Below are 15,012 nucleotides of genomic sequence, written 5' to 3' on the forward strand. Positions count from 1 at the left end.
GTCAGGCAGCCTGATTTACTGATTACTACAAATAAGTATGAATTTTTTAAAGAGAGAACTTAAAGAACTAGCTAAATGTTTTAGTCCACTCACTAAAAAACATTTTTGTATAGTATATACTATGTACAGGGTAGGGTATTAGACCCTAAGGGAAAAGGTAAGAGAAACAGTAGCTCTTCATGGGAGCTCTTCTCAAATCTTGGTCAAATTACTCCCACTTGTGGTAGAATCTGGTATATTAGTATTTTTTTTTCCATCATTCCATCAAATCCATGATTTTACCATTGCAAATCTATTTGGAGATGTCCTTAGCTATAAAAATAGTTATAAAGGAGGCATAAAGCTAACTAACCTTTCATCCCAAGGTTGTTCTAAGGCTAAACAATATGAATGAAGCCTTTGGAGAAAGAAAACATCCACATACATACTAAGGATTTAAAATATATATCCTATGTACTTACAGAGCAATGGCATTGTAAAATTTGTAAGTTAGAACTAGTATTATGAAGTAAAAAAACAAAAAGTTATTTTATTTATTTATTTATTTATTTATTTTTAAAAGATTTATTTTATTTATTTATTTGACAGACAGAGATCACAATTTGGCAAGAGGCAGACAGAGAGAGAGGAGGAAGCAGGCTCCCTGCAGAGCAGAGAGCCGGATGCGGAGCTCGATCCCAGAACCCTGGGATCATGACCTGAGCTGAAGGCAGTGGCTTAATCCACTGAGCCACCCAGGTGCCCCAAAAAGTTATTTTAAAAGGCTCACAATTTTATAAGGTTGTGGAATTAAATTACATTGAGGAAAGGGCTGTTAGGCTTCTATTAATCAAGATAAGAGTGGATGGGGGGTAAAAACAAAAAAAAGGTAAGAATGTAAGTCTTTATTATATACACTACTATGAAATCATAAGCAGGGCCTCTGTTAAAGTGGAAAATTTTGTGGGTTAAGATCACTATCATAAACCAGAATAAAACAGTGCAAAATTTTTGTTCTTTAATTTACTGAAGTGGTGATCATTGCTGAATTGTTTATAAATTTGGGTTTTCCATCCTCTCCTGAGTTTCTCTGAAGGCGAATTACCCTTTTTTAGCCTGACACAGTAACTATCATTGATAAGTATCATAAAACTTTATCTTGTTAACTATCTTTTTATTTTTGATTCCTACTGAGGGAGACAATAAATAGGAAGGAAACACTAGACTCTTCTTTACTATTTGTTTACTCGATTAATGTATGAATTAGACTCTTATTTTAAATGCACTGAAAGCCTTAGTTCTTGGGTTTCCAATCTCTTTACCTTTCATAAATTGATAAAAAAATTAATTTGTTATAAAATTCTTGATATACCCATTAATGTCATTTTAAAACTACCCAAAAACTCATAGAATGTTAGCACTGGAAGGGATGATATGGATCATTTAGTTAAAATTCCATTATACTTTAGGAACCCCTGATTTGCACAGTCAGTGGAGCATGAGACTCTAGATCTTGGGGTTGTGAGTTCAAGTCCCATGTTGGGTATGGAGGTACTTAAAAATAAAATCTTAAAAAAAAGAAACACAAAAAGTTCCATCACATTTTACAAATAAGAACATGAAAACCCAGAAAGTGAAATGAACTGCACATAGTATACAACTAAACTGCAAAGACCGCCTGACTCAAAATCTAGTGTCCTTTTAAAATTTTGTTTAATTTTTAAACTTTAATAAAAGCTTTACAAAAAATTAAAAAAGCAAAGCTTTACACCTAGACTATACATATAACAACAACAACAATTTAAAAGTGGTAAGGAGCAATGAAAGGGAAATTTATCTCGTTACAATAAATATAAACTTCTTTTCTGTTAGATGTGGGAAGCAATTTACTCTTGTTTATATAGCAACTTTCATTTGTTAGAGAATCAGAAACAATGTATGCTGTACAAAGTATATAATGTAATTTTGCTGAACGTAATAAATGTGTATTTGTACTTATAAGTTCTTTTCTGGGGTGCCTGAGTGGCTCAGTCGGTTAAGCATATGATTCTTTTTTTTTTTTTTTTTAAAGATTTTATTTATTTATTTGACAGAGAGGGATCACAAGTAGATGGAGAGGCAGGCAGAGAGGAAGGGAAGCAGGCTCCCTGCTGAGCAGAGAGCCCGATGCGGGACTCGATCCCAGGACCCTGAGATCATGACCTGAGGCGAAGGCAGCGGCTTAACACACTGAGCCACCCAGGCGCCCCTAAGCATATGATTCTTGATTTCAGCTCGGTTATGATTTCAACGTTGTGAGATCAAGCCCCACGTCCAGCTCTGTACTGGGAATGAAGCCTGCTTGGGATTCTCCCTCTCCCTCTCCTGCCCCTCTGTCCCCTGCTTGCTCTCACACTCTCTCAAAAAAAAATAATAATAATAATAATGATAATAATAATAAGTTCTTTTCATTTTATATCTATAACCTAAGTTTTAAAAATTTACAAGAGCTTGGGGTGCCTGGGTGGTTCAATCAGCTGAGGGACGGACTCTTGGTTTTGGCTCAGGTCATGATCTCAGGGTCCTGGGATCAAGCCTGTGTAGGGCCCTGCGCTCAGCAGGGAATCTGCTTGAGGAGTTTCTCTCCCTCTTCTTTTACCCCTCCCATGGCTCATATGCACTCTCTCTCTCAAATAAATACACACACACAAATCTTAAAAGAAAATTTAAAAGAGTTAAAAATTTATAAAGATTTTGCTCACTACCAAGCTGAGTTTTTTGATAACTCAAATAGCATTTTGAGGAGGAGTCCATAACATCACTGAAAATGGAAAGGCTGACATAATGACCTGGCTGGCTATTCACAAAACCAGGTTGTAACATATTCAACAGTACCACAGTCTTTTTGGAATAAGGAAACATGGGGCGCCTGGGTGGCTCGATGGGTTAAGCCTCTGCCTTTGGTTCAGGTCATGATCTCAGGGTCCTGGGATAGAGCCCCACATTGGGCTCTCTGCTCAGCAGAGAGCCTGCTTCCCTTATCTCTCTGCCTGTCTCTCTGCCTACTTGTGATCTCTGTCAAATAAATAAATAAAATCTTAAAAAAAAAAAAAAAAAAAGAATAAAGAAACATTGAGAAGGTCTAGCTGAATTTCTTCCCCAGAGGGTTCAGTTAGCTTTCAGCAGCTGAGAAATATAAGACAGGTGGGGCAATTCGGTAAACTAGCTACTCTCAGTACATGTATTATATTTATATTGATTTATTATAGGCCTTTTTGAATAATGCCAACATACTGGAAGAAAAGTATATTCTGACTGGCAATGTATCTTGAGCTATAGTTATTTTACTCCATCAGTTCAGAGTACATATCTCGGGTAATTATTATAGTCCTTTTTATTTGAGATAAAGGTGCTATGTCCCATGTTAAATTTGATAGCATAAGTACTCTAAGTGATAGAGAAATAAAAAGACAAGAAAGCAAAAGTTATATAATGGTGAGTGTATATACCATGCTGATGCTTTGTCTTCCTTCATACTGAACTGGCATGATATAGTTTAGAATGGAGAGCTGGTCTGTGGTATCTTCCAGAACTGCAGAGATCCTCAGTACATCTAGAATGGAGAGTGGCTCTATGATTTCCGGAATGACTTCTCTGTCTGTTTCTTCAGCTGTTTCTTTTTCTTCTTCTACAGCACTGGGTGGCTCGCCTATTACTGACACTGTCACCTCAGAATGCCAGACATTTGCTGGAAGATTTGAGCCTTCTAGTTGGCCTCTTTAAAAAAAAAAAGGAAAGAAAGAAAGAAAGAAAAAAGTAAATCAGTCATCAAATGTTTAAAAGTTGCTTCAACTCAAATGCATAGGCAGCATATAGATTGGTCTCTGTGACATCCATATTGTCATATAACCAAGATAAATAATGAAAGTAGGAGTTTACATGTGGTTCTGCTAAATATCTCCCTTTGACATCCTGACCAACCAAAGGCAAGCCACTTACTGTTTAATAACTCTATGTAACCCATACTATGGGTTAACCAATTTGAATTTGGGCCAAATCAACTTTTTTTTTTTTTGCAACATCTTTAAATGCTAATCATAAGTGGCTCATGATTCTTTTTTTAAAATATTTTATTTATTTATTTGTCAGAGACAGAGGGAGAGAGAGCAAGCGAGCACAGGCAGACAAAGAGGCAGGCAGAGGCAGAGGGAGAAGCAGGCTCCCTGCCAAGGAAGGAGCCCGACGTGGGACTTGATCCCAGGACCCTGGGATCATGACCTGAGCCAAAGGCAGCTGCTTAACCAACTGAGCCACCCAGGCGTCCCATAAGTGGCTCATGATTAATGAAAAGCAGAATTTGGCAGGAGTGCCTGGCTGGCTCCGTCAATGTAGCATGTGACTCTTGATCTTGGGATTATGAGTTTGAACCCTACATCGGGCACAGAGATTACTTAAAATAAATACATTAAAAACAAAAACAGTGGGGCGCCTGGGTGGCTCAGTGGGTTAAGCCGCTGCCTTCGGCTCAGGTCATGATCTCAGGGTCCTGGGATCAAGTCCCGCATCGGGCTCTCTGCTCAGCAGGGAGCCTGCTTCCCTCTCTCTTTCTGCCTGCCTCTCCGTCTACTTGTGATTTCTCTCTGTCAAATAAATAAATAAAAACATCTTTAAAAAAACAAAAACAAAAACAAAAGCAAAAACAGTATGTAGTAGCCAGTCTCAAAAATGGGTCCATAGGATTCTCACCTTCTTGTATCCATACCCTTTTGTAGTCTCCCCCACATTAATAGGACCACCTAACCTATGTAACCAGGAGGATACTGTGGGTTCTAAGGTTAGGTGATAAAAGACATTGCAGCTTCTCCCTTACTCTTTCTCTCCTATCTCTCAGTCTGTAAGAAGTTGGCTGCCTTGCCATGGGGACACTTAAGCAGCTCTTTGGAGAAGTTTGTGAGGGTGTAGATCTAAGGCCTCTTGTCCACAGCCAGCATCAACTCCCCAGCTCTGTAAATGAACCATGTTGGACATGGATCTTCCAGCCCATCAAATTTTCAGATGATTGCAGCCCTGGCCAACTTCAATCTTATGAGAGACCCTAAAGCTAGAATCATCCAGCAAAGCTGTTTCCAAACGCTTGACCTACAGAAACTATGTGAAATAATAAATGTTGATATTTTAAGTTACTAAGCTTTGGGGTAATTTGTTCATAGCAATAGATAAATAAATTCAAGATAAGGCATAATTTAAATAAATAGATAATAAAGAAATAGGTAACAAAATAAATTGGAATTTTGAACATACTCTTCCATTCTTCTCAAATTAATTGTAACTTCTGTGGTACATTTATAATCTCACAAAAAACCCAGTCACCTAAAATGAGAAGAAAACATTGAGATTAGTTTAAGGGAGTGTTGAATGACAATTAAATTACTCCTATGCCCTTTTAATAAGAGAAAATTAAAGAATTATAAGAGCTGCAGCTGATCTCTTTTCTTTGCTTATTAGAGCAGCCCCAGAGATGGAAGAACCCCTGACATCATGTGATGCAGAACTATTAAGTAGTCAGCTTAAATACTGACAAAAGCAACTATTGATAAATACAATTTTTGAATCTCTTCTTTTTTTTTTTTAAAGATTTTATTTATTTATTTATTTGACAGAGATCACAAGTAGGCAGAGAGGCAGGCAGAGAGAGAGGAGGAAGCAGGCTCCCCACTAAGCTCCTGTGGGGCTTAATCCCAGGACCCTGGGACCATGACCTGAGCCAAAGGCAGAGGCTTTAACCTACTGAGCCACCCAGGCACCCCTTGAATCTCTTCTTATGGTAAATTAATATACAACATGGTTTTCATACTTTATTATATTCTGATTTTTAAACTGGCAATATCTATGTAATAGATTTACTTTTCTGTTATTCTGATTATTAAAATATTTGACTTGATCATTCCATCTCACTGACCTGCCAGATAACAAAATTTATTGTATCTGGACTTAGAAGAACACTTGAGATTTTATTTAGAAAAGCTGTATTTCTCCTTAAAATCAGTTTACTATGACTACTATCAAGACATTACCCCTCCATAAGCCAAAATCTGTTCTGCTTAAACAAGCTTTACAAGGAGAACACCCTATGGAGAATTTTGTTCTATGCTAAATGAATAATGGTAAATTTCCAGTATGATTTTGTCCACAACAAAGTGACTCTAAGAAGGAGGATACAAATATATCTCCTACAAGAGAAGTATCATATGTAAAAATGAAAACATATAAAACAGAATCTTTATGTAAATTGAAAAAAAGATACTCCAAACTAGCCCAATTTTCTGGTACAAGGGCGGTCTTAAGAGGAAGTATCATGGTGTAAAGAACGTTTTGTCCTTTTGATGTGTCGTTGTTGTTTCTCTATTTTTCCTTTTTTTTAGGCTTGGGGCATAGATAAATGTGCTTCATGTAGGTAAGATAGGGCTTGCTGATGCGACATCCATTGTGCTCACACTGTTATGCCTTTTCATTCCTCAATGTTAGAAATCTAAGAATCATTCCTCCTTCATCTTTTTTATTGTTTTTTTTTAAAGGTTTTATTTCTTTATTTGTGAGAGAGAAGTAGCAGGGGGAGAGCTATGGGGAGAGGGAGGAGCAGACTCCTAGATGAGCAGGGAGTTGAGCTCAGGGTTCCATCCCAGGACCCTGGGATCATGACCTGATCCAAGATGCAGAGGCTCAACTGATTAAGCCACCCAGGCACCCCCATTCATCCTTCATCTAACACCAGCATTTCTTAATCCAAACCATCACAGAGAACTGTGGTTTTATCTTCTATTTCCATGTTCCCCAATGCCATGCTGGAACTGACACTGTTACTTACTGGAACAACTCTAATAGCCTCCAAGTTGGAAGTGATCTTTTTTTCTTTTTAAAGAATGATTATATATTATTTTTAATTTTGTAGATGGAAATACAAGTGATGATGTAAAGGAGCTGGAGATAAGTTATAATAAGGAAGCAAGAGTTACCTATGAAAATCAACAGGAAGGCCTAGCAAATAGCATTTCACAGCAAGTTTCTTATGGTCTAGAAGGTGGAAAAATAACATTTCTTTGTTTTCTAAGGAGATGGCTGGTCTATCAATACCAGAGACAGCTTATTATTTAATCTAGAGTATTCCTGCTCTAACTTTGTAATGGGCTGTTAGGCTTCTCATGATTCTCAGAAAAACTGTCATTTCCCAAATATGCAATTACCTTGATATCCTCTTCTAAAAATCAGTATTTAAAAAAAACAAAAAAACAAAATCCACACACAAAAAAACTATTACTTCAAAGGGAAAAATATGTAATCAAATTTCCAAATGTTTCATTTTAGTCTATTTAAACAGTTGGCACATTTAAACTGAAATTACACTTCTAATGGTTTTCATTTCTCTTAAATCCAGCTCCAAACTGTTTTTTCTCCCCCCATTGTAAAAATTTAAATTCAATTAACATATATTACTGGCTTCTCAGGTAGAGGTCAGTGATTCATCAGTCTTATATAAAACCCAGTGCTTATTACATCACATGCCCTCCCCAAAGTCCATTACCGGGTCATCCCATCCCTCCACCTGCCTACATTCCAGCAACCCTCAAGTTTGTTTCCTATGATTAAGAGTCTCTTATGGTTTGTCTCCCTCCCTGATTTCATCTTGTTTTATTTTTAAAATAAAAAATAGAAAACCAATTTTTTAAAGCTGAAAATCTAATCATGTCTTTCCTTAGAACCTTTCCGTGGTTTCTCATGGCCTTATGACAAAAGCCAAAATTCTAAACTTGGCCCATAAGGCCTGCATGATCTGGCCTGCTCTATTCCTCTTCAGATACCCACTTGGCACTGCCCTTTTCTTGTTCTCCTGGCTCCAGGCTTAAGGGGCTTCTTTCAGTTCTTCTATGGAATCATGACCCTTTCTAACTCAGGGTCTTTGCACATGCTATTTCTTCTAGTTGAACCATTCTTCCCCTCATTCTTCAACTTGTAAGGTCCCACTGATCCATCAGGTACCAACCTAAATTAGTGGCATCTGGCTAGTCATCTGTCATTTGCTCTAAATCCAGTCTCCACCATTTCTTTCGCCCTGAAAGACTGACCCAAATGGAACGCATCAACAGGAGACTCGGTAAGTGTAGAAGAGTGAGACCAGGTGTTTATCCTCTCAGCTCCCTCCCTGCCAGATCACCATGGGTTGGCTATGTTTCTATCAAAGGCCATGGCAACTGGCAGGCAATCTTCTCCACATTGCTCTTTCTTGGGAGCTTGGGTAACTATTTCTGCTCCATTTCCCTGGACACTATGTCATCCCTTATAGTTTCACTCCTGCCTACATTTTTGTAAGCAAACCCTTTATGAAATTCTGAACTCAGGGCGCCTGGGTGGCTCAGTCATTAAGTGTCTGCCTTTGGTTCAAGTCATGATCCCAGTGTTCTGGGATTGAGCCCCTCATTGGGCTCTCTGCTCAACAGGAAGAATGGTTCTTCCTCTCCCACTCCCCCTGCTTGTGTTCCCTATCTCACTGTATCTCTCTCTGTCAAATAATAAGTAAAATCTTTAAAAAAAAAAAAAAAGAAATTCTGAACTCTATCACTGTTTTCATCCAGGGCAACAGTGACTACATAGATTTTTTTATATATAGTGTGCATATGCATACATATATATAAATATATATACATGTAAATAACTGAAACAAGTTTCACATAACAATTTACCCTTAATATGTATGATACTCTGATAATTTTGATTCTATCATATTTTGCCTATAATACTATGAAGTATTATAATCACAATCTACTACTGGCCCTCACCTGCAGTTTGAAAAATGCCCTAAATGACCCTTCTGTAAGTGACACTTTACTTAACTCAACAGGCTGGATCAGGACTCCACTCTTCAAACACTCATTGCACTCCTATTTGTCATTTTTCCCCTATTAAACTGTTAAGTGTCATGAAAGCAGGAGGATGATAGAGACGCTCACTGTTATATTGTTTCAGGCACTGTGCTCAAGAAGTATTTATAGAGTGAATGAAAGAACAAAGAAACAAAACTCACATTTAATGCATTATTCCTCCCAGGACTACTTACATTTGGATTTCTAGTACATTTAATAGCAGGATTTTTAGTGTGTTTCTGGGACAGAGAAAACTGGATAGACCACAGAGTGGGTTATAAGGTATGAACATTCCATTCTGATGTATTTAAGAAAGGACTTCAAATATGAATTATAGATATCTCATAAAATTTGGAGCCATCCTTTATTCCTCTCTCCCATTTCTTATCCATCAGCGAAACATGTCAGGGTTACACTGAAAATATATTCAGAATTCCAGTATTTATCAACTCTGTCTACATGCCATCATCTATCAGGTTCATTACAGTAGTCTCCTAATTGATCTCCCTGCTGGTGTTCTTGCTCCCTTCAGTCTCAACAGAGGGACCCTGTTAAAATGGAAGTCAAATTGAGTCACTCCTCCACACAGAACACACAGATGGTTCTTTTTTTTTTTTTTTTTTTTTAAATAGTGGCCTCCCTCCCTGCTTAATTTTTTTTTTCTCCATAGAGAAAATTTTCCTCACGTCACCTTCTAATGTGCCATATAATTTGCTTGCTTATTGTCTTGCTCCCCCTACTAGGATGTAAGCAAGCTCTATGAGTGCAGAGACTTCTGTGGTTCTTCGTTTACAGCAGTGTCCTCCGAGCCAAGAACAAAGCTTGGTACATGGTAATTCATCAATAAATTGCTGAATAAATGAACGAGCCCATAGAGAAACCCAAATAAATGTGCAATAATCAGGCAACGTAAATCTGATATCTACTAATCCATCTCGTCTGCAAGTATTTACCGAAGACCTATTTCTTGTAGGCACGGTGCGGGACGCCCCGCGAGTTTGTCTGGCAGAGGAATGAGTTATCTTTAAAAGGCATTAAAGCCTTTTCAGGGCAGTCCTATTTACTCTGGAGTAAAATCGAAGGATGCAGGTAAGAACTTAGGTCACTTCTTGAAAGAGATAAAGGAGCAGGAGGAAAGGAGTAAGAGGGAAAACCTTAAAGGAAGAACTCCTCCTGCCTTCGTGCTCTTGGCCTTTCTCTTCCACGCTAGGATCGGAGTCTCGGTTCACCTACTTCTCTGTAGTAGCAGGGAAAGATACCCCCATGCCGGCGAATCAAATCTGGGTTACCCGAGGCGGGGAGATATCCTCCAGTCGGCTTCAGTTTTTTTCCACCTAAGAAACCAAGCTCTGGTGTTTCCCGGGCAACGCTCAGCCTCTAGCTGGCTACCATATTGCCTCCCTCTGTTTCAAAATAATACGCGTTAAAGCTCAAAAAGACGAAAGAACTTGGAGAAAGAGCTGTTAGAGTGCTTCTGAATATGGTTTGTTTCAGTCAAAAAAGACATGCGAGGCTCCTTTTTTTTTTTTTTTTCCCCCTTCTGGCGATTGCGGAAGATGCCTAAACTTGGGGCGGGGCTGAGAGGTGTTTATCCCACAAGGCCACGCGGGGGGTCTCCGCCTTTCTTTTTCCGCCATCTTGGGCCCTGTGGAGGTGAGTGGGTTTTTTGTTGCTGAACTTTGGGCGTAAGTAAGTGAGGTGAGCTCAGCAATATGCCTCGGCGGGGCAGTGGTGCGGTTCGGAGGCCGTGTCGGCGAGTGATTTTTATGGATTCCAGCAACAGGAAGGACAGGATTGAGGAGATGGGGGACTGATTGTGCTGGTCCCCGCACGCCCGGAGAACGGGAGCTCCCGTAATCGGTGTTGCTTCCTGGGCCTTGGCGGACTCATAGATACATTTTGCCTGTATGTAGTACCCCTTTGGAAGCAGTGGCTCCTTTAGGATGAGTTCTTTTTCTGTGTGTTCCCACTCCAGACCTGGCTGTATCTACGGTCTCCGTTTCCTCAGCATTTCCTTTCCCACTCAGTGCTTCAGTCTTACTTCCTGCGCGCTTCTCGGATTCCTCGCTCTTCATTTTTTTCCTGCTGTCCTGGTATGAATTTTCTCAGGACTTCCTTTTGGGGCAACTACTCTTACTGTGGAATCTTGACACTTTCGTTGTAGCTTTCGTTTTGGAGTTAGCTGGTGTCAGGCTTTTTTCTGAGGTTGGGAAGTGTTGCCCGACTGTGTTTCATGTAGATGTCACGGGATAATTAGGTCTCCCCGTACTCTTAAAGTGAAATGCCGAGCAAAAAGGAATGTTCCTGACAGTTTAAGAAACGTAGAGAGGACCCCGTGAGAAACGTGCTTTGAAACATTTTAAACTGGTTCTTTTTGTTTTAAGGCCTGCTGGGAACAGGACTCCTCTAAAACGCCGAATAATGTCTGGAAGGTAGGGGTTTTAAATATAATTGCATTGTATTTGTTGTTTTTTGTTTGTCTGTCTGTCAAGCATGAACATAAATGTGAGCTTAAAGCTGGTGGGAGGGCGCCTGGGTGGCTCCGTTGGTTGAGCGACTGCCTTGGGCTCAGGTCATGATCCCAGACTTCCAGGATCAAGTCCCGCATAGGGCTCCCAGCTCTTTGGGGAGTCTGCTTCTCCCTCTGATCTTCTCCTCTCTCACGCTCTCTCTCACTCATTCTCTCTCAAATAAAAAAAAAAAAAAGGCTGGTGGGAAAAACTTAGATGTTTCTGCAGATAACCTTTGAGTAGAGCTCATTGCAAGTCACATCTTTACCAGTGAAGGGAAACGAGATCCTTTAACAACTTTACGGTTACCGTCTATTTTGTCTTAGGCTGTGGTCCAAGGCCATTTTTGCTGGCTATAAGCGGGGTCTCCGCAACCAGAGGGAGCACACAGCTCTTCTTAAAATCGAAGGTGTATATGCTCGAGATGAAACGGAATTCTATCTAGGCAAGAGATGTGCTTACGTGTACAAAGCAAAGAAGTAAGTTTTTAGTACTAATAATGACTTAAATTTTTAGTTAAGATGTGTCTCATTTTCCTATTCAAAGAGTAATCGTCAAAAGATACTGGTAAAGTAATTGATACTGTTGTGTTTTCTACTTTGGATCTTTAAGAAGCTTCGTGGAAGGTTATGGAAGGATGTTAATTTGTGTGGGCAGTGTTGATTTTAGGTATCTTAATGCTTTTAGAAAGATGACAGCTATTAATTGTTTAAAGGAAGCCACCAACTCCTTCAACTCTCTTCTTAATAGAGCAGTTTTTCGTGTACTTGAACTCATTTTGTTGCTCTCTTGAAATTATGTTGTATACATGCTTAAAAATGTATCTGGATCGTTGATTCTCAAACTCACTGAACCAGTTAAAATCTCTGGACATGGCTTTTATCTTTGCTACCCATTCCTCCTCCAACAAGACCTTTAAAATTATAATTCAGGGGGCACCTGGGTGGCTCAGAGAGTTAAAGCCTCGGCCTTCCCCTCAGGTCATGGTCCCTCTCTCCTGCTTCTCTGCCTGCTTGTCATCTCTGTCAAATAAATACATAAAGTCTTCTAAAAAATAAAAATTATAACTCAAATCACCTGTCCATTTCTCAGGTACCAATTTCCCCCCCATCTTTAGTAAAAACAAAGGTCTTTAAGGAGGCTTTAAGACATTTAAGGCATTCAGGGCTCTCTATTTCTACTCTTAGCCCATCTAGGATTCATTCCATGATACCTTCTGCTTTTCCATAATTTTTTTTAAAAAATATTGCATCTATTAGCATCTGATATTAGTATGTTTTACTTAACTATTTGGTTATCTGAAAGGGATTTTTTTTGTAAATTGCAATTTTGTGCTTTACAGACTTAACAAAAAATACATTATTAAAGTGTCTGGCATACAGTAGGTACTCAGATACTTGTTGAATGAATGATGCCCCAGACTTTAATTTCTCAGGTGACTTAGTGGTTAATTACAATTGTTGAGTTGGTAACCATTGGTCTCGGTCACCTTGAATTTGTATCACCCTACGCTTGTTGCCATGTTCTCATAACTCTTTTATCCCCTTTTAAAACCAGCAACACAGTGACTCCTGGTGGCAAACCAAACAAAACCAGAGTAATCTGGGGAAAAGTAACTCGTGCTCATGGAAACAGCGGCATGGTTCGTGCCAAATTCCGAAGCAACCTTCCTGCTAAAGCCATTGGCCACAGAATCCGTGTGGTAAGTAAAATTATTAGCAATATGACACTCTGGGGTCAGACTAAGCTCAGAGGTCTGGACTCTGACCTCTAAAGATTATTGTGATTTTTAAAATCACCCCATGAGTTGTGCTTCAAAATCGTCCACTGCTGTGTAGATGTATTATGAAACACCAGATTTCCTGGCATTAGGGGGAAAGTGAAGGCAAAGTGTTCAAATGGATTGTATCTAGATTGCAGATTTTGCTAAAGCTTCGGGTGGGGAGGATAGTATATAAAGAACAATTTTCTGAGAAAGATTTATTGAACACAGAAGTGGTTATTGGAAAAAATTCACCTTCACCTGGCATAATTCATGATAGTCCCATCTCTTCATTGTGACAGTTTTGTTAGAAGAGGTGTTGTTAATAGCTGTATTTTATATAAGAAAACATACTCATGTGAAGCAAAATTAAATGGATTTTCAGTGTTCCCTGTACTGGTTCTTAAAGTGTGCTCATGTAGATACTATAAGAACTTAGTCTCCCTGGTAGGATATGAGTAGTCATTGGATCCCTTTTAGAGATGAGTAATGTGACAGTGGGAGCAGATCCATATTGTACGCACTGACATTTTCAGATTTGTGTGTAACATGCATCTAATTACACCGTGTTTTTTTTTCTTCCTAGATGCTGTACCCCTCAAGGATTTAAATTTAATGAAAAGTAAATAAAGGTGTAGATTTGTTCTCTTGTATTTTTGTTAAATGGCTTACCATTTTCTTTTTCCTAAATACAAGTTGCTATATTTAAATGGTGGCGATTATCCAGATTTTCAGGGTACAAGGAAGCCAGGGAGCTATATGTAATGGAAGTTAAAACAATTTAGATAGTAGGAGGGTTTTAATGAGGGTAGGGAGGTTAGAGTATCTTAATACAAAGCGTCACGTGATGGGGGAGGGAAACAAGCTTTGATTGGAGGCAGTGGGAAGGAGTATGTTGGAAGTTTTTAAAGCGATGGAGCACATGTTCTCTGAAAAGCTTTTGGTCAGGTGGAGACCATGTATTCCAGGAAGGATAGAAGCCAATACAAATACATAACACTTTCCCAGGTTCCCACATCAAAATGTATCTATAACTTAAGTTTCTTTGAACTCTGTACTGTGGTTTATTACATGTGATTGCCTTCTTTAGACTGAGAGTCAGTGAAAGAAACTTAAGATTCTTGACAACCTCCTTAATTACCTTGCATGTATGCACTTGTTCAATATAGATTGGTTAGGAAACTTGATACTTGTGAGAACTTAAAATGAGGATTGTATTGATGGTTTTTTTTTTTTTAAGATTATTTATTTATTTATTTGACAGAGAGAGATCACAAGTAGGCAGAGAGAGAGAGAGAGGAAAGCAGGCTCTCCGCTCAGCAGAGAGCCCCATGTGGGACTCGATCCCAGGACCCTGGGATCATGACCTGAGCCGAATGCAGCAGCTTAACCCACTGAGCCACCTAGGCGCCCCATATTGATGGTATTTGGCAGCTTGTTTAGATAGGCAAGGATGAGATTATTCTTGGGGTGTGTTACTGGACAAAGCATGCCAGTATAAAACACTTGGCTGCTAATAATATGTAAGTTGAAAATAGCAAAATAATACATGCCTCAAGAAAAAGTTATAGTGAGTTGGGGTAGGGGGAGATTGCCTAGATAGTGTAGCTTGGTTCCATGTTTTAATGTAGTAGAGTACAGGATTGAGATACTTTAGTGTAAGACGAAACTAAAGCTGGGCTGTAGGGTATTTCAGTTCTCTGAATTGTTGAAATAAAGTTTAAACCAAGTCCTCAGGTTGCAGTATGGTGGCTATAGATACTTGATTGTTGCAGTAGCAGCCAGCCAGTCCTTTTATTAACCACCAAATCTTGACACTCCACTGAAGATACCAACATGAAACCTGGGAATTGGTCAAACTGAGCCC

The 15,012-nt window shown here is 39.1% G+C and overlaps 2 protein-coding genes across 5 annotated transcripts in view; one reads left to right on the top strand and one right to left on the bottom strand.

The window, feature by feature from the left end:
• IQCG (IQ motif containing G) overlaps positions 1-10,373 on the bottom strand; it is a 45,792-nt gene extending 35,419 nt beyond the window's left edge. For 2 of the 3 annotated variants that reach the window (XM_044252132.1, XM_044252130.1), the window contains exons 1-3: positions 10,028-10,373; positions 5,260-5,328; positions 3,468-3,735 (exon numbers count right to left, since the gene is read on the bottom strand). In XM_044252132.1, coding sequence (XP_044108067.1) covers positions 3,468-3,735; positions 5,260-5,267 — 276 coding nt within the window. In that variant the 5' untranslated portion in view covers positions 5,268-5,328; positions 10,028-10,373. The remainder of the gene's footprint in view (positions 1-3,467; positions 3,736-5,259; positions 5,329-10,027) is intronic. The other variant, XM_044252131.1, reaches the window with a different exon arrangement.
• Positions 10,374-10,464: 91 nt separating this feature from the next.
• RPL35A (ribosomal protein L35a) lies at positions 10,465-13,771 on the top strand. Of its 2 annotated transcripts, none has more exons than XM_044252136.1 (5): positions 10,465-10,526; positions 11,258-11,305; positions 11,710-11,862; positions 12,941-13,085; positions 13,732-13,771. In XM_044252136.1, the coding sequence occupies exons 2-5, from the start codon at positions 11,295-11,297 to the stop codon at positions 13,753-13,755; spliced, it is 333 nt and encodes a 110-aa protein (XP_044108071.1). In that variant the 5' UTR covers positions 10,465-10,526; positions 11,258-11,294; the 3' UTR covers positions 13,756-13,771. The 2 variants fall into 2 exon arrangements, with proteins under 2 accessions (XP_044108071.1, XP_044108072.1); XM_044252137.1 differs by having other exon boundaries at positions 10,526-10,571.
• Positions 13,772-15,012: the final 1,241 nt, after the last annotated feature.

Source organism: Neovison vison, chromosome 6, assembly GCF_020171115.1.
Source record: "Neovison vison isolate M4711 chromosome 6, ASM_NN_V1, whole genome shotgun sequence".
NCBI lineage: Eukaryota > Metazoa > Chordata > Mammalia > Carnivora > Mustelidae > Neogale > Neogale vison.

What these genes read in the sequence shown, in the direction of transcription:
- RPL35A (XM_044252136.1), top strand. An exon ending in TACGTGTACAAAGCAAAGAA is followed by an intron (nt 11,863 to 12,940) that starts GTAAGTTTTTAG and finishes TTTTAAAACCAG; the next exon opens with CAACACAGTGACTCCTGGTG. An exon ending in TTGGCCACAGAATCCGTGTG is followed by an intron (nt 13,086 to 13,731) that starts GTAAGTAAAATT and finishes TTTTCTTCCTAG; the next exon opens with ATGCTGTACCCCTCAAGGAT.